Here is a 20,292-nt window from a genome sequence, read left to right as displayed (position 1 = left end):
TCCACAAACTGCTATCATCTCCAAATACTAATTCTTGGAGCCAATATTATCTAATGCCCATATAAATGGTCACCTTTATAGAACATTTGCTGCCACCTAGCAGCAGTCATTTTCAAGTGACATGGAGACTGTATAATTGCATGTGATAACATTTATAATTAGATTGGGGAAGGTCTGAGAAAGAAAATATGGCTCCTACCAGATCCTCTCCATAGAACATTGGGCGGATAATGCTTCCTCTTCTTAGAAGTTTATGAGAGGAACATTGGAAAGACAAGCAAAGCTTAACTGCTTCTCTTTCATACAAAAATATATTTTAAAATGTTACTATGTGTTGTCGAAGGCTTTCATGGCCGGAATCACTGGGTTGTTGTGCATTTTCTGGGTTATATGACCATGTTCAATGTTACTATGCTTTCAATAAACTTGGAAGTGTCACTGAGGAACAAATACAGTTGTCAGGAGCAGGGAATGATCCAACATGTATGCCAATGAACCCTGAGCTATACTACTACAGAAACTTAAATCAAAAACCAGAATACTGCAACACTTCATCCATTTTATGATAACTTCCCCCCAGCCCCAAGAACATCTCATTAGGGCATATATTTACAAGGTATATCCTTCCAAGGGCTTAACCAGTTTAGTTAACTGGAAATTATTACTGTAGATTCAATTCTGCATATCCTAATCTTGTTTTGCTTTCATTTCTCAATTTACAATACCTAAAATACCTATAATTTCTTGACTTGCATGACCAGAACATGAAGTGTGTTACACCATTAGCATTGACATTAAATGTCGATAAATTATTGTAATGTTTTATGGTATAGATGGTATGCCTTAGGTCTTATTAAAAATTCTTGATCTTACCAATCTGGAAACTTGAGGTAATTCTGTAGATGCTATATCCATTTGCATTTGTACAAACAGAAGAATGCCCAAAACAGAAGCAAGGAGTACATCCCCTAAGGTTGCTGGAATCCAGGTTGAAAAAGCCAGGTTTACACCTAAAAAGGAAAGGGAAGACTGAAATGTCTAATCCAGATTATTTTTCTCGCACATTCCTCTTCTGCCTCTGCACTTCTATATTCGTATCATAAAAACAGGAAATACCCACAATACATCATATAACCACACTAGGCAATTATGGGAGAGAGCCCCACACTAGTTTCTTTCTGTCCATGTAAAACAATACATGGAGAGAAAGGTGCTTGAAAAGATGCTCTGAGAATGAAGTAACATAAAGTAAAAGTCCTGTTCACAAGGTGCAGCACATGGACAATGGATACTTACTTTATAGGAAAACCTGGATTCATATTCCTACTTAAAATGGCTCCTCATTGATTACTCTGTATATTGTATTTTATGACTGTTTTAACTGTTTTAACGTTTTAGTTCATTGTATAGCAGTGTAACAGCATCAATTGCCACTTGTAAGCTGCCCTGAGTCCCCCTCGGGTGAAAAGGGCGGGATATAAATAATCAAAATAAAATAAAATAAATACTGTGCTTGCTTTGCCTAATTTTAAGTTGGGCAAAAAAACAAAACCAAAAGCAAGGCAAATGTTGTGACTGCTATCAGCAATGAAGCCTTCTCTCAAATCATCAGGAAGTTTCTTGCCCATGTCTCCACATTACCAAGATGGTATTTTGTTTCAGGGTCCCAAATTTCTGCTACCAGTATCCCACAACACTGGGCAAATGTCTCTTATGAAAACTTCTATCAGGGTTATCTAGTTCAATTAAAAATCAGCAAGTTTATCAGCTGTTTGTGAGAAGGGGGCCAAAGTGGGATTTGTCCTCAACCAACTAGATGGCCTTGGATAAATCACCATCTCTCATCTTAACACGTTTTCTCATAATAACATAGTATTGGTCCAATCTGTGTAGATCCATGCACCTTGAAACAATGGGAAAATGTTAATAAGGGTCTATAAATCAACCAAGCTCCCATGTTTGAAAACCTGACATGAAATACGGCAACCTTACCTCTCACAATTGAACCCCTCCACACTGTCCTTACAAGTGCAACGTCCCGTTTCCATATTGCACTCATCTGTGCTGCCAGCAGGATCACAGGAGCACCGCCTGTGGAAAAGAAATGTAATCAGAATCACTGGGAAAATAAAGAAATCTAAATTCAGGACTCTACATTTGACACTGGATACCACTGCTCTCCCTTCGTTATGACCCATTGTGCCACCTAGCTTTTACCTGCAACCAGCTTCTGTGAGAGAATGGAAACCAGGCTGACATCTGTCACATTTGTCACCCATCACACCAGCTTTACAACTGCATCGTCCATAGTTGTCACACTGTGTGCTGAGGGAGCCTGTAAAAATAAAGTGAAATTGATACTGTTCAAAACATATGCTCAAAAAACTGCAACTTTTGCAGTTAAGATCACAATAATATATTATTTCTGTAATTCTACAGGATGAACATGATAATTCAGACTAAGCAATCTGAAGTCAAAAGTGCAAATATGTGGTTTATACACAAAGTTAATAGCTTTAACATTTCCAGTTTAGGCTGCAAGACTTAGGCCAGTTGCTGATTCATGCTGCATTAATACAATGTTTAAGTGCTCAGATACAGTGGTTTTGACAAAAATGCCACAAACATCTAAACAATTTGCTGGGTGCTTACCAGTCTTCTCAAACTCCATTTTATCACCAATGTCTTCCTGTTTTGCATTTCAGTTGGCAGCAGTAACAAAGACACAAAAAGATAGCCACCACAGTATTGACTTTCTTTGGTTCACCTTCTATTTTGTTGCATGGATTTCCTTGCTATTCTTCAGAAATTGTACAAAGCAACTCTTAATTTAGTCACAGGAGGCTGAGGCTTGGCTGCAGCAAACCCCTCCCCACAATAACCTTCAAAATTGCTCTCCATTACCTTATTATGGGCTATAACTTTGACAATAAAATGTGGCAACAAGGTTACAGAAGCCAAGAAATGCATAAAAATCTTTCATTTTCACTGAGGTAGCAGCTTGGCTTTATACCACAACAGTTTAAATGGGCATTCAAGTAACAAAATGCTTTATATCCAAACAAACACATTTCCTGATTGTAAGAGCTATTCAACAATGGAATATGCTGTCTCAGAATATAGTGCAGTCTCCTTCTCTGGAGGCTGGATGGCCTTTTTTGGGGAGTGCTTTGATTGTGTGTTCCTGCATGGCAGGGACCTAGTCTCTTCCAATTCTATGGTCTCTTCCAGTTCTATGATTCTATGAACCTTGATAACTAAATAAAGTGTAGACTGCCAGTACACTCTGTGGCGACATATGCCATTGTCTTCTCCACACCATTTTCATTTCCAGTTTGATGACTGGGAACCAGGCAGCAGCAGAATTGAAGCAGACATGCAGGTATACTATAGTCTTAAACAGCAATGAATTGATAAAAGGTTAACCAATGTACTGTTAATTCTCTACGCCCATGGATTCAGTGTGCATGGATTCAACCATCTATGGCTTGAAATGTTTGGTTTTTTTTTTTTTAAACCAAGCCTGTTTTCTGCCATTTTATATAAGGGACACCATTTTACTAGAAACAGCAGCATCCTCACCTTCAAGCTAAACAAAAGAAAAAAAACCCACAGTTTGAAGAAGGATTAAACAAAACAGAAGCATTTAGCAACAAAGACCTCACAAAAGCCTTTACCATATAAAGTCAGCATTCTTCTGTCTGGCCTATAATTATTTTGAAACAATTACTCAGACAAAAATACCACCTTATATCCACATGCACACACACACTTTAAATATGTTCTGGTTGGCTGTGTGCCATGGAATATACTGCAAGATTTTAATCCTCTTTATCAGGTCTTCTATATTTGCCTTTGAATTACTGAGCTATCAGCCTTCACGTTACATTGTTCAAAACCAGACATAAAGGAAAAACAGGAGTCTTATCACACCCCTACTCTGGTAGAGAAACAGCTCAAAATTTAGATGGCTTTCTAAGTTTGGATACCTCAATTGCGAAACAGAAATTATACTCTGGACTTGGTTGTCAAAAACCATGACTATTTTGTGTTAAAGTTCACAGATTCATATACACAAACTTTCTTACTCTCTCCCTCCCCTACACAAATGCAAACTGAGTTAATACCCAACTTTATCTACTTGCCACATTTCTAGAAGACAAAATAATTTAGGAAACAACACAGAAGGGATACACCTGCCCTGTATGACAAACACAGGATCAGTAAAAGGTTTAAACTGTCAGTGCCATAGCTTTCAAAATATGGTAACCCCTGCCCCTTACACTAGGTGATCTAGCCCTGTTAAATCTCTTTTCCATACATACCACATCTATTATGTTCAGAGCCATTTTGCTCCTACTTTTAATAATAATGACCTAAGAACAAAGCTTGGACAATTAGTTAAAATGTAATTTGTTCCAATTACTCATTGCTGTGTTCGACAGATAACCTATTATCATTACTTTAAAGATAACTTGCACTACTTCTTGCACTGATTATGTTTTATATAATTTCCCAGATGGAGAGGGGGAAACCCTTTAGGATTAACAAAAGAATGGCATGAAACCTTCCAATTTTTTCTCTCTTTTGAAATGTCCGTAAAATGTCTTTAAAAAAGCATTTGAAAGGAAAGAAACTATTACTCTTGATGGCCAGAACTTAAATTTCCTTTTTTCCATTACTACCAATAGTTATTTTATAATTCAATAATTCTGAACCCTGCTTACAGCTCACATCACATCACACACACTATTGTTTTAATTACACTTATTATCATCATTGTACAGAAGCTGCAGGTATGCTGACAATTCCCAATCTCTGCCTTTAAAATGATGATGACGAGGAGGAGAATGATGCCATATTGTACCTGGCATCTATGTCGCCTAACAACTAAAAAACACCCAGGATCCCTGCTACTTACCAACAGGATTGCAATTGCATGGTAGACACACTTCTTCACTGCCAAGACGGTAGAAATTCTCCCGGCACCTTTGACAGTTTGGTCCATCTGTGTTACCAAAGCAGCCGGTGCAGTGGCCCCCATGACCGGTGGAACGGTACAGCTCAGGATCAAAATAACACTCCTGTGATCGTCCATTGCAGTTACAGGCTACATACAAGGCAGAAAAATGTATTTGTTCAATAGGCAATAAGAAGATTTCCTTTAAATTCTTTCTATTTTTTTTCCACTCAGCACCAAATCAGCCTCCAAGGCAATAGGTCCTGAAACAAACACTAACAAGTCTCTAAAGTTTTAAGTCCAAAAATGCAGACCATTGACAAATAAATAAATGGGGCAAAAATGAAAAGAAGTCAGGATGTGGGTAAAGAAAGGCACCAGAAACATAGAAAATTAATTCTTTATGTTCAGAGATGACAAGTGAGAATTTGCTCCTTCACTATAACTTAACTATATAGAAAACAAAGATTCTATAGATATATATATATGCCTTAACTATATAGAAAACAAAGATTCATTCTATACAGTATTATACACAAAACAAGCAATCATTCTCCTTTAGAGTTCAGCATTTTTTTAAGTCAGAACACTGTGGTTTCCTTTCTTGTAGTTTATGGGGTCACCACAAATACCACAGAGTATCAGTAATGCTTTTGTATTGCAGAAGGTAAGCATTTAGTTATAGCTACTTCAGAAAACTTTGGTAGTTTATATAGGGGTAGAAGGATATATTTATTTTCAGCTAGGCAAGAACTGATAGGATAGCTTCCCCCACCAATTCCCATGTGAGCTGAAGCAAAGCTAAACAACTCTTCAATCAACCACTCTTTACCTATGTGCAAAGCAAAGCAAAATAACTTTGAATGCCTCAAGTTATTAACTCCCATTTTTAGTAACATTTTGGATGCATAAGCCAGAATTCTGATAAAGTTTCTCAGACCAGCAGGATGGAGGGTATTAATATTACTAATATTACTAATTATATTGAGAGCCCTTTGCCTAAATGTTAGCTTGGCGGGGGCGGAGGAGGGCGGGGGGGGGGGGGGGGGAGAGACCAAGAAAGAGGGAATGGTGACCAAAATAAAAGCCTGGGCTCAGGGCCATAGCCAGAAAGAAATTTGGGGGGGGGGGGGGGGGTTGAATCTTTTTTTTTAGCGAATCGTAAAGAGTAGTTCCGTAACACAAAATAATTTAGAAATCAGGCTCCATTGATAACTTCAATAGACACTCAAGACAAATAAACTTCAGTGGACACTCATGGGCATTTGGCTAATGAGTTAAAATTCATGAGTAAACCGTCTTTTTTTTTTTAACCTGAAAATCCCCCCCCCCCCCCCTTGGCTACAGCCTTGCCTGGGCTGAGCTCCCAAGCCAACCGTTAGGCCTACATTTCAGCCTCATGTCTTCCCAGTGTCATGAAATGCTTAGGAAAGCTACCAATACGTTGGCTGGGAGATTCTGGATATTATGGTCCAAAAAAGCAATATTCCAAGCTCCTTGTGTCATACTGTTCCCAATTCAGCCAGTCTGAGGGTAAAACCTGGGCAGGATATTGCAGAGGGAGTTACGCATGAACTAAAGCACAAACCAGGAATGGTTTTACAAAGCACACATGCCCTAAGAGGGTGTCCTCTGCTCTAGGAAGAAACAGCCATTTGCTTTGATAGAAAAGCTAGTTTATAGACAGTGTTGCAATGGGAAAATGCTGGTGGATATACTGAATTTTCCACCCGGCTGCCTTTCCAGCTGTGCTAAAGTTCCTTCCCTTCCCACAGCCCTCCCACACAGTTACACTGTTCTCTGGCATTCACACTGCAAGGAAGATAGCGGTGAGACCAGCCGCCCCCAGCTGCATCCTCTGATGGAGGGAAGTTTCAGCTTTCCTTAGTGCAGACAGATCTAATTGCTCATGTCTAGGACACTATGCAGAACAAAAGCCATCAGACATGAGTTCTGCCAGACTTTCAAGTCACGGGTTCACAAAAACAACGATTGGCTGGAGGATTCTGGTATTGAAAAAAAGTAACTTTTCCAAGCATGGGATCCATAGCAGGAAACAAATATGTATTCTACAAAAGTCCCTTCCTTCTCTCCATACAGGAGCACAATAGTGTATATCAAGGTCAGATGGGTTAAACTGTGCCTTCAAAAATATATTTATTTATTTAAAACATTTATATTCCACCCTTCTCACCCTGAAGGGGTGCTCAGGGCGGAGCACAACATATATATGGCAAACATTCAATGCTGGATCATAAAATTAAACCATAAATATATATAAACACTAAAATCAGTTATCTTCACATTAAAATCATTATTTAAAAATTGCAAGATTTGAGCAGTTGTATCATTGCAAAGGAAGGAAATTGGGAAGCACCAAGATTTTCTAAAACAATGATATAATTAACCATCAAAGTGGCAGGGAAGGAGCTCCCAGATGAATCACTAAAACACAAAAAGTAAGCATCTCATCCTGAACTAACTTAGCAAAGGAAAGTGAACTGTGCTGAATGGTGATATTATCTGTGATAGTCTGCTGTGATGTGAACACTTACCCACTATTCTCACAATTGTATGGAATTAAAAAGTAGCATACACTGATGAATTAAAGGCTCCTCTGCCAACCACACTGTAACAGTGCTAGAAGAAGTTCAGATAAAAATCAGTTGTGTATCCAGTAAGATAAAAAACAGCATGACAGCATACCCTATGAGTGTTTTTAAACTGTTTTGTTTCCATATAAGATTTATACCTGACCTTTCAGAGATACTGCCTCACAATCTCCACATCTGAGCTGTCTTTCCATTGCCTGGTACATGTCCCTACTCCACCCCATCAGCCACCTGTTTTGCGATATGTAAATGGAAGTACTTGCAGGCTGTAGCATGCTTCCTGCAACTGTCAGGGAAAATGGTGAATGGACATGGATGGTCATTTTAGCAGAAGTACTGTACCTTCTGTCTTCCTTCTGCTCCTCCCACCTGGCAAAAAACCATGCCAGATATCAACCTGATAGGCAAGTACTGAAAGCTCATTTTTTTCTGCACTTTCTGGAGTTTCTGGTCTGTATTTCAGAAGAGTGAACCCTTATTTTCTGCTTGTCCGTCAGAAGCAATTAAACGTAGCTGAAACCCAAGATTTTAATTTCTCCACTCTCCTGTTCCCTCCAGTTTTTGAAACCTTGAAAATCTTAAGGACAGGGTTATATGATGTAAAGAGTCAATACTGTGTGGTGGTTCTAGTGTTGAATGAGGACATTGTTGAGACCAGGGTTCCAATCCTGGCTCAGTATTGGAAAAACACTGGGTGACCCTGGGCAAGTCATATTCTCTCAGTGTCAGAGGAAGACAAACCCCTCCTGAACCAATTCTGCCAAGAAAACCCTGTGATAGAGTCACCTTGGGGTCGCTGTAAGTCAGAAATGACTTGAAGGCACACAACAAAGGAAAAGAGTGTTTCTGAAAGACAGCGGCATTCTTGCATTGTTGGCAATCTATCCTTCCATTATGAATACAGGCATGCTTTCTGCCATGAAAGAGCCAATCACAGAGCAAAAAAATACACCAGTATTATGTCAGTATATAAAATGAGATATGTTCTGCACAGACTATAGAGAGCTTCACTGTTGTCCTTTTGATTATATGTGATCCTGCCCAAAGATAAGGTAAGACATTTCAGTCCAATAAGTATTTCTAAATTGAGAGTACAGTGCTCCCTCACTTATTGCGGGGGTTACGTTCCAGGACCATCTGCATAAGTGAAAATCCGCAAAGTAAAAGGTAAAGGTAAAGGTTTCCCCTGACATTAAGTCTAGTTGTGTCTGACTCCGGGGGTTGGTGCTCATCTCCATTTCTAAGCTGAAGAACCGGCGTTGCCCATAGACACCTCCAAGGTCATGTGACCAGCATGACTACATGGAGCGCCGTTACCTTCCCGCCAGAGCGGTACCTATTGATCTACTCACATCTGCATGTTTTAGAACTGCTAGGTTGGCAGAAGCTGGAGCTAACAGCAGGCGCTCACTCCACTCCCCACATTCGAACCTGCACCCTTTCGGCCTGCAAGTTCAGCAGCTCAGCGCTTTAAGACACTGTGCCACTAGAGGTAGGGGCAATGTATTTATTTTAATATTTATACATTATTTTATGAGTTATACACTATTTTAAGTCTTTATCAACCAATCGTGTGTTGATAAATCGCTTGGGCTACTTTTCTCTCCCTTTGGCTTCTCTCTCCTCCCTTCCTTAGGCTGTAAATTGTAATTTTTTTATGACTTATAATAATCTTTTAGAGTTTATTGAAAAACCAGGAAACAGCGAAAAGTGAACCGCGAAGTACTGAGGGAACACTGTAATCAGTTCCTAAGAGCTAAACAAAATAATTCATCTTAAAAAGATGTTTTTGACAAGATTTTATGCCTTGTTTTTGGGGGAAGAGGTTTTCATATGTTTATTTCATAAAATTAATCCACAAGGAAGGCATGGAAGAAAGAATAATTGCACATAAGTATTTGTAGACAGTTGCCTTAAAACAGGCCTCCCACATTTACTATGGCTCTGTTCTACTACACAATAAGGATAGACATGGATAACCTTTAGCCCTACAGATGTTGGCCTACAATTTGAATCAGCACGGCCTATGGTAATAAATGGTGGAACTGCAGTTCCAAACCTAAGCAAGGCAGAGTTTCCTGCTCTGCAGAGAGAAATTGTCATGCTGCAGTCTTGAACTCAAGTGAACTCATGCGGAAGCCATCTGTGAGCACTTTATAGCATTATCAATCCTCCTCCCACATAAAAGGAGTCATTCTGGAACTTTTGAAATAGCACAGATGTAAGATGCTTTGGAGGAAGCAGTCCCGTGTCTTGTATCATACAGGATGTTGTAAAGTTCTGTCTACCAAGGCTAATTTTGATGGGCATATCTCTCATTAATGTCTCTTTGATTCATCTCTCCAGCCTTGTGAGTAGAGAAAGCTTTTCTAGCGCAGAGCTCACAGCAGTTCCATGAGAACAGAGGTGCCATGTACGTTTTAATTAAACCTTTCAATGCTTCACTCAGGATAAAGACAACAAATTCAAATTACTGTCCATTTTGTAAATAACCTCACACTCAATATTCAGGATGTTTCAAAGCCATAATCAGAATAGTGTAAATGTCACAATTTTACAAATATTGAGAACAAGCACGGGCTTCCTGATTTGTTTGTTTTTTAACCCAAAGACACTATTCTAGCAAAAACATCTGCAAAGGTGTGCTTTAAAATATGCAACTGATCTTAAATGAAGTGTCAGCAGCCACAGGGGATTTCCAATGAGAATTTCAGATATTTAGGAAAGACTTTAATTACTGGTCTAGCCCTTTGTCCCGCCTATATATATAAGCTTTGGACAGCATAGGGAAGGGTTAACACCACTGTGGTATTTGTTTTGCTGTCTGTGGCTCTGTTCAGAAGATTTCACCTCACTTTCTGTCCGTGTGATAACTGGATTTTGAAAAATTTGGTTTGTTATGAAAGTAAGGATTGGTCCATGATAACTCTTCTAAGAGTTAATTTCCCTTCTTAGGGATAGATTTCTCTTACTTCCTGTTGTCTCACTCCCACTCTTAACTGTGAATAATTTGTAAGCCGGATGTTCAAAAACTTGGGGACTGCTTTTAGTTGCCATGTTTTTGTATATTCGTTCAGTCACTTCGTGACCTCATGGACCAACCCACACCAGTTGCCATGTTATATGTGCAAAAGGAAAAGAGTCACAAATTTCTGCATTAGGCAACTAAGTAGAAATGCATGACCCCTCCTATTGTGATGACATTCTTACAATCTTCATGACTACTAGTAGTAATGAAGATTGCACTTTTTTATGCTTATGGTTGCAGGATTTGGTTTACCTTGACATACTTATCTATTTATTTTGGTATGTAGGACACAGGTTCTATTTGATAATTGGTTGAGCCTAGAGAGTTATAATAAATCAACAAGAAATGGAGAAGAAATACATTTTCCATTTTGCAATTTGGATAAATAGCTAGGTGAGCCAACAATAACTACAGATAATGAACCAGCAGTAGCTAGTGTGGTCTAGATTTGCAATCTTAAGAGCAGAATTACCCAACACACTTGAAGGGCCAAAGAAATTTCTACTGAATATTATGTGCCAAGAGATAACATGAAACAAAGATATTAGCAGTTGGTGTTTAAAATATATTAACCTGCTGCATTAATACAGAATGAGAGAGAAAGCAACTGGAGCCTATCATGAAGAAAAAGGAAGAGAACACACTGGAGAGTCTTAAAATTGACTACCACCCACTTGACAGTAGGAGGTGGTGAAATAACTGGCAGGAAGATTTTTCTTCTTAGACAGAGTCAGATTATTTAAGAACAACCCCAACGCAGACTTACGCAAACATTCACTAGCACTCTCTGCCGTTGCTCGTCGCCAAGGCCGGTCATTGTAAAAAGGGAGGCACTTTTCACAGTCAACCCCGAAGGTATTGTGTTTGCAATTGCAGGAAAGTTTTCCATATTCATTCTTCATACACTCACTTGCATGGCCATTGCACTTGCACCTGAAAGATAGAAACAAGCTTCAGGGGCCAGCACCATATATGGCTTGTGCTAAAGCAAGACCTTACGGTTCAAGCAACCACACACAGATTCTGATTTCAGGGATCCTTAGGCCCCAGCCAAGAGGGCATTCTGCTAAAGTGGACACCTGCAACAGCTGTTGAATATTTGTGTCCTTGAGTGCGGAAGTGCAAGTGAATGGCCTTCTTGGAAGATAAGGTCAAGCACTTTGAGGACCATGTATCCATACTCCAACATATTAGGTAGACGATTTGCTGGAAGACAAACTCTGCCAAGATTATCAGGACCAACAAATCAATTACTTGTCTTGCAGAAAATTGATAATATTTTACAGGAAAACACACAGGGAACGTCTCTGAGGAGAATGCTACTCCCCAAATATCAGACTTGAGAGGTGCACTGTTTCCCTCGGGCAAAAATTTGAAATGCAACAGAGACCACAAACCATTGCCCCTTCCTTTTTAGACCATGTGAGAACTAATGACACTGCAAGGCATAAACTTCATGAAATCACATGAGATTATCAGGCTGTGAGTAGGAAGCTGATGCATGGTATGCCTTGATGCGCAAGTTGTCATTTTGTCTCCTCCCAGTTCAAGGACACAATCCAGGGAGAAGGATAACAGAAATGCATATCTGGCTTCAAAGATGGTGTTGTAAGGAACAATTTGGCTTCCTGGAATATGGCCTGAAGTTTAATAAAGTTAGACTTCTGGCAGGAGATAGTCTACCTCTCTCCAGTTGCCAGGAGTGTTCTTGCTAAGATTCTCACAAGCCTGATCTTTAAAGTGTGATTTTTTTAAAAAAAATGTTTGCGGTAAGGAGAGAGTGTTCATGTAGTAAGAAATTTATCAGAAAAGAATATCCCAACTGTTATAGAGAGAACTGGGCAAAAATGTACATGAACCTAACAAAGAAAAAAGTAAAGTAAGCCACATGGGGAGATGATCTCTACAATAATGCACAAAGCATGGGAAACAACAAGAACTAAAGTTGTTAAGACATCAAGGCAAATATCACTGGCATTACTGGTGGTATGAGTTCCATGATTGGAATTTAGTAATAGAGAGGATACAACCTATTTCTGAAAAATAGACCAAAGAGGAAAGAAAAAGGAGTAGCACTATATACTTAGGACGTTTGTATCTGTGAGGAAGTCTATGATGTACGTTGACTTAAAAGCCAAATTGAGAGTATCTGGGTAAAAATTATAGAATCATAGAATCATAGAGTTGGAAGAGACTGCATGGGTCCAATCTCCTGTCATGTAGGAAAAAGCGGGAAAGAAACAACAGTGGTGTCATTGTGGGGTCTACTACAGACCTCCAAACCAGACCAAGGACCTGGAGAATGATGCCTTCAAAGAACAGATGACCACACATTCAAAAAGGAAAGATGTAGTAGTAACAGGAGATTTCATCTATCCAGATATTTGCTGGAAGACAAACACTGCCAAGATTATCAAGACCAATAAATCAATTACTTGTCTTGCAGACAACTTCATTGTCCAGAGTATAGAAGAGGCAACAAGGGGTTCAGAACTTTAAAAACACGCAGTAGTCACAAACCTTTGTGAAAAAACTATGACTCTCTTTATACAATCAGTGAACAGGATGGAGAGTGGAATATGCAGATCACCCAATGAACTGAATAGAAATGTAAGATGTTAGTTTCTTGAAATCAAACGGGTCAGTTGACGTAGCACACTACATTTTGGGAAAATTGATAATAATACAATAAAGAAAAACATACAATATTCACGAATTTCTCTGAGCAATTTAGAAGAGAACATCTTAACAATAAGTTTTCATGGCAGGAAATTGGAGTAGATGATTATAGAAGTCCTTTTAGCTCTACAATTCTATGATTCTATAAATAGATCTTGGGTCTTTTTGGCTCTATAGATTTGATAACAGCTGCTTTGTGATAACACCATTGTGGATAAACACACATTAAAATAACTTGCCACAGACAGAAGATGCCATAAAAATGCTGCCAGAGGCCCAAGCAAATAATTTTGTTTTTGTAAACTTCCATCACGTTGACTGACTTATGGAAAATAATTACTTACCATACATATTAATGTATAAGTTGACTTCACGTATTAGTCAAGGGAAGATTTGGTAGCCAAAACTATGGATTTTGATATGACCCTGGATGAGCATCCTTTTGCAGAGAAGGGAAAGCACCAATGCCAAGATATAGGGTAAGCTATCAAAAAGACAATTTTACTACTTACCTGCCACCTACAGCAAAGTCAGAAATTGCATAATAATAGGACTTGAGAACTTTGGGATCATTAAAAACTTCATCTCCAAAGGTGTTCAAGCGATTGAGTGTCACCCTGATATCAGTGGCAGTTACCCATTCCTAGAAGGAAAAACAGAAATGTAACAGACAAGCCACAGAAACTCTAAATATACACAAATATAGATATTTTAAGGAACCAGAGGCATTTGAAGGAAGTTTGAGCAAGTATGAAGTGTTAAGAACTACAGACATGAAGAAAATGAAGGAGAGGAAGGAGATTAGGGGAAAAATTCCTTGGAAGGGAGGAAAAAGATAAAGGTACACAGAGGTTTAAAGCACACAGTGTTACTTAAACATGGAATTTCCCTGATACTTAACTCATTCCCAGAATAACAGAGGAAAAGAGAGGAGTACTCTCATGCCCAAACAGAGAAAAGTGAAGGGAAAGCACAAGACTCTCATTAGGTTCATATTTTCTTTTAGCAAGTGAACTTGACCCAGTTTAGAACTCAACATCTAAACCGTACAGATAAATGCCTTCAAGATGTCTGCTGATTTATGGCAACCTCATGAATTCCACAAGGTTTTCTTAGGAAATATGAGATATGACCCATAACACCTGGTATTCTTTGGAAGTCCCAAATTTAGGTACTAGGTACAGGGAATCTCTCATTGCTAAACTATAATGTTATTAACTCACAGTCATTTATATAATAAGCTAGTGAATACATTTTATTATTTTATTAAGATTTGTATTCATTTTTTCTGGGGCAAAACAGAACCACTAGAAGAAGTTTTTTTTAAAAAAAAATCAAAATTACAAAGATAAATTTTAAATGCTAACAGGAGAACAGCAGGAAAAAAAACCAACATCAATAATGCTAGAAAAGAACCAGCAAAAACTAAGCAGAAGGCAGACCAAAGCCCTGTTTTTCAGATATATGGAGATGCTACCAGAAAAAGAGCATATGGATCTGACAAGACAGGAAGGTCCAAAAGATGGTTGCCACAACTGAGCACCTCTCATACTGTTCTCTAGAAGAAGGCTGTAATTACAAGATCACTTCAAATGACCTTTGTGGGTAGGGAGGATAAAGTAAGAAGAAACAGTATCTAGACTGCAAATCATTTAGGAGTCTAAAGTTGGTAGCAACCATTTCACTCTTGTCCAGAAGTGGACCAATAACCAGTACAACTGATGCTAACAGGATGTCCATTGCATCAATAACAAAAAAATGGCAATGAACTCCAACTAAACAGACTGCCATTTCTGGACTGTTTTCAAATGCAACCTTATCACTAAATGTGTCAAGCATGTTACACCAGCCTAATGCTATACGTGAGAAATCTGTAACTGTATAAGTTCACCATCCTTACAACCAAACAATGTCAACACACCAACAAAAGCTCAACAAAAGGACCTCCAGGGTACCTGTACTCAACTCATTTCTGTATCATGTCTGTGTCTCTACCTCACCCTCCATTATATTACTTAGATCGACATAACTGCTATACCATGCACGCTACACCAAAAAGCTAGTCATAGCCAGTTATGTATATATCTATACTGCATTGTCCAGTGCACAAGTCAGCAAGTTCATTCAGATTTCCTGTCAAATTATGGTTTGCACTGTCTCTTCTCCCTCTATACCCAAATGCAAACACCCTATCTCTTTATCTCTCTTGTCTGTTGTCCTAGTTTGAGGGAAAATAACAAATTACAGGGTTTTTTTTCCAAGGTGGGAAATTTCACTTGCCACACATACAGGGCAAGGGAGCCTGAGGACCCAACTGTGCTAAGGGATATAATTATGGTTTAGTTTTATATTTCAACCAATCCAGTAGAAAACCTATATTTCATTAAAGTAATCAGCCTACGAAATGCAGTAATACCCTGGAATTCCTAACTCCTACAACTATTTTCCTTCCTTTCAAATGATTTGCAATGTTATATAGAACTGAATTCAGGAGGTTTGGGAAGAAGACAAAAAACTGAAGCAAATGCTTCAATATGGATGGACTTGGGTTTGCTAGAATTTTCCAGTCACAGTCTATGTAGAACACGCATACTGTAGCATACCTATGCGAATACTTCATTTAAACTCCCATCTTACTGTTTGAATGGGTTTATCATCTCACAAGTGAAATGGGCATTAACTGATTTACTTCTTCAAAGCCAAGAGCCAAAACTGAAACTCTTCTTTCAATACTTGGAGTCTTCAATCAGATACATATTAAATAGTTATTTGCACAGCCTTTGTGTTCAAAGCACTCTCACACCACACACCCATTTAATGTAAAAGTAGCTTTAAACTATGTTGACTTCAATATGAAAAGGAAACAGGTGGGTCCAAAGACAAACACCATAACAATGCAGTGCAACAGCTTTATTTCCCTCAAAAGGAAGATGTCTCATTTCCTTACTAAAGAGGTGTGAGGCAATATAAATCTTGACTGGATAAAAATCAGCAATGATTTCCACCTCTACGGAACGGAACAACTTGCACAGTGAACCAAAAAAGAAGCCAAAGGAACAAATTCTCAAGAGTCCCTCACTTATTAATTACTCTTTCTTATGTAGCTGATTCTGTCCATCAGATTATTATTTCACAGTTCATGTTCATTTAAAGAGAGGAGACCAGAAGACTTGAGTATCTTAAACTGGGAATCTAGATCTGAGTCTGTTCCTAACCTGCCTGTCAGGCCTGAAACTACTTTAATTTTCTCACTCACACACCCCTTTCATGCTCTGCATGTATCTATACACATGCCTTCCTACATGCAGCCTTTCCCTATATTCAGTATTTCATCTCTCTCATTCTCACCATGGTTATTACCCCATTCCCACAGTATATACATCACACACATAAATGCAGCTCATCTCCACATTTACATAGCCTATCTCTTTTAACTATCCAGACTATATTTTCCTGGAGGACTGTTATGCAAGGAGATGAGGTTTAACTCTTATCATCCGAGTACTTCCTCCCATGTGAATTGCATTCCAACAGCTAACTGAAAGGTTGTTGAATGTGCTGTAGGGAGAATGATTTACACAGCGAGGACAATGTCCAGGGAGTGCTATCTAGCATCTTCATCATCACAAATGTCTTCCACTGGACTGCCAAGTGGTTTCCAAATAGATTTGGCACACCAGAAGTCAGGGGCAGAGGAGGGAAGGAGTGACTCCCGTGAGTAATAAACACCTTCATAGGCTGCCTACAGCCCACAGGTCAACCAGATGTGGACTAAGAAAAGCCCATGCATTTTGGGATCCAATCACTTGGTCATTCAGAGAAAGAAGGACGGATAAATGCAGTTCCCATTGTACTTACTGTAATGGGATTTGGGAAATAATAATAACAACAATAACAACAGCAGCAACAACAACAACTTTATTTATATCCTGCACCATCTCCTAATGCAGGACTTGGAGCGGATAACAACATAAAAGGCAAATATTCAATGCCAACAAGTACATACATTCAGACATAACAATAAAAAGCATTTAAAACCCAACCACATTCGATAATAAAAAAATCATAATAAATACAACAAAATCTGGATTCTCAAGAAGTGACACATGCCTACTAAAACCTCTGATCCAATTTCAGTTTTCCTTACCTGCAAGACAGGGCTGTTATCAAAGTTATAAGCACTGGGCCTCCCTTCCAAAGTTGAAAAGGCCACATTGCCTCCTGTCAATGGAGAGATGTCGCTGAATTCATCTGTGCAAAGTGCCTGCTGTTCATCTTCCCCAGTCCTGATAAAGCCTCGATTGGATTTCTGGTAGGTGTTCTCACAGGATCCACTGTAATACTGATAAGGCACCCATGGGCCATCTTCCCGGGTCCGTTTGTAAATGGCAAAGCTCTCTGGTCGGCTGGTGTGGAACTTCAGCCGTACATAGGTAATATCAAAGGCCTTTCCTATAAGGAAGAGGGAAATGTAGCCAATTAGACAAAAACAGCTAAGAGTACAAAGAGAGATGAAGATGTTTCTTCAGTTTTTCCAAAGCCATTAGAGGTTTAGATTCTTTAAAATGCTTGTTTTATGTTCTGTGAAAATATTATGGATAACTTAATTTTACGGACCTTCCAGAATCTCCTAATTAGCCAGTAACCTTTCAGGTTGGAGCTCAAATCCAAGCAAGGCATTTTCTAGACTCTGAGTCTGTTAAGCCAGAATGAACACTTATATTCGCCATACTGCAAATATGTGACCCTCCTTCGTGAAAGTGAAAACTAAAGAAATTTCTGAATATGAAGGAACATCTCCCTTTTCATTCTTGCCATATATTCAAGACCTCTGGGGAATTCTTTTCTGAAGGTTTCACTGCGGAAAATACAGAGGTTTACAAAAGGGAGGGCCTTCTCAGTGACGTCATCTTGGCATTAGTGTCAACTTTGCTGTCTTTTCAGTACCTAATTAAGATATTGCATTAGAAATTCTGAAATGTAAAATTTGACACTTAGTCTAAATTGATTGTGCTTTCACCAAGTTCCTCCTGGTGATTCTATGATATAGTATGCTTCTGCCAGAAGTTAACATAGGGCCAAGTTGGAGGGCCTAGCAAATTCCTAAAGAGGATACCTCTCTAGAAATTTTCTAGGTCCTCCAGTGGGACTCCATGGTAAGTTTGGTCAGAAGTCATTCATTTCAACAGAGTTCCTGTTGTCCATGGGTTCCTGCTTCCATGGTAATTCAGACACAGCAATATGGAGGTTGTACTGTAGATTTCATCAGCATTCATTTTTACATACTCAATTATTCTGTCTTAGAATTAATGCAGAGAAATATATCTAATACATTTGAACCCAAAGTTTCCTCCAGTTACATTTATACAGAGATGACTCCTTCTGTCCTCACGATAACTCTATGCTGGTTGATATGTAATATATTTGAGTAGTTCAAGTCTATTCAGAGAGCTTCATGTACCAAGCAGAGATTTAAGCTCACCATTCCCCAATCCTTATGTATAGAACTCTGCCCATACCAATTCTAAATCATGAACAGGGCATTTAAGTGTGGTATTTCTTCTGACAACACAGTAAGAACTGTGCAAATTTATTTTGTGAACTTGTATGTAAAATGAACTACTTAAAAGAAACAGGTACGTTCTAACGATGACCAATTTTATTCTGAATGCACTATATTTGTATATATTGGTCAGTTTGTTCACTGAGTGAAAATCTATTGAGACTCTACACTCAATACTCCAAAACAAAGACCAATTAATTTTATAATGTTACCAATTCATTTGAAAACAGTTCCTAAAATTATAGGAAACATGTCTGGATCTTGGATCTTAACTCATTCATCTTTTCCTCTGAATTTTAAGACCTTCAAATGAGTTGCAGAGAAAGGCTTGAAACCAAAATCTTTTACCTTATATATTTATTTTAATTCGTTCAAATATACATACATCAAAATCAAAATCTTAACACAGTATCAAACCATAAAAATTTGACAATTAAAAAAGTTAAAAGGGAAATTCATATTCTCTGGGTATTTTAAAATAAAGAAACCCTTCATTTACTTAGTTCAGATTATTGTGGGGAGTCTGAACACGCAACCTGGATATCTCAGTAACATTTCACTGAGTTGAATTACAAATTAAACCTTCAGAATGGCCTGTTTTTTATGGTTAAACCAAGCTATAAATAAGCCCTTTCCTCTTTGTGCATGCAGCCCCTTTGCTCCTTCCTTTGCAGTGTAAGTAATCAAACTAACACCAGGAAACCTATAATTAACTACAGTTTCTTGTTTCATGTAAGCCCATTTGAAGTTGAACTTCAAACCATAGATTAATACCATGGCTTATTTCCAGTTCAGGGAGAAAAACTCAAAGGCTTAATAATGCAAAAAAAAAAAGTGTGCATGTAGGCGATATGCTCCTTTGTGTATTAATTTAGTAATTAGAGAGATGATGGTCTTAACATGGCTACTCCTACGTTATAGCAGCTAAGCCTGAAATCTTATGCATACTTTGCTAAGAGAAATCCGAATTGTGTAGCCCTGTATATGACTTTTAACTGCCAGCAGTCCTTGCCTGCTTAGCCAATGGTGTGGAATGCTGGAGTCTGCAGTTCAACTTCCAGAAAGCTTTACCATTCCTATTCTTGATTCAGAAACTACAGAATGGGTCACTTATCCATGGACTTGATAGTCACAGTTTTACTACCTCACCTGCCACCTCCGAAGTATTTGTGAACCCCTCTAGATCCTCCAGTGCAATTCTATGGTCTGATTCTGGCCCAAGTACAGTCAAAATATAGGGTTTATTATCCAAGTTTTTGGGTGTCCATAGAAGCGTCTTGGAATGTATCTCCTGCAGATACACTCTCATGCTATATAGAAAGGGTCGCACTGTAAAGAACATAACCTAATCTCAAGCAGATTCTGTGGAATGACTTGCTGGAAGAACCCCGACAGCTAAATGAGCTGTAGGAATTTAAAACACATATGAAGATATATCCCTTCCAGCAGG

At 38.6% G+C, this 20,292-nt stretch overlaps 1 protein-coding gene across 1 annotated transcript in view; it reads right to left on the bottom strand.

Moving 5' to 3' along the window:
* Positions 1 to 20,292, bottom strand: part of lamc1 (laminin subunit gamma 1) — a 156,861-nt gene that overhangs the window by 50,128 nt on the left and 86,441 nt on the right. Inside the window, exons 2-8 of the mRNA XM_062980722.1 lie at positions 17,427 to 17,731; positions 13,792 to 13,922; positions 11,367 to 11,533; positions 4,922 to 5,110; positions 2,218 to 2,335; positions 1,993 to 2,091; positions 874 to 1,010 (exon numbers count right to left, since the gene is read on the bottom strand). Coding sequence (XP_062836792.1) covers positions 874 to 1,010; positions 1,993 to 2,091; positions 2,218 to 2,335; positions 4,922 to 5,110; positions 11,367 to 11,533; positions 13,792 to 13,922; positions 17,427 to 17,731 — 1,146 coding nt within the window. The remainder of the gene's footprint in view (positions 1 to 873; positions 1,011 to 1,992; positions 2,092 to 2,217; positions 2,336 to 4,921; positions 5,111 to 11,366; positions 11,534 to 13,791; positions 13,923 to 17,426; positions 17,732 to 20,292) is intronic.

The sequence above is a fragment of the Anolis carolinensis genome, chromosome 4 (genome assembly GCF_035594765.1).
Source record: "Anolis carolinensis isolate JA03-04 chromosome 4, rAnoCar3.1.pri, whole genome shotgun sequence".
Classification (NCBI taxonomy): domain Eukaryota; kingdom Metazoa; phylum Chordata; class Lepidosauria; order Squamata; family Dactyloidae; genus Anolis; species Anolis carolinensis.
This window is presented reverse-complemented; position numbering and strand designations above follow the sequence as displayed.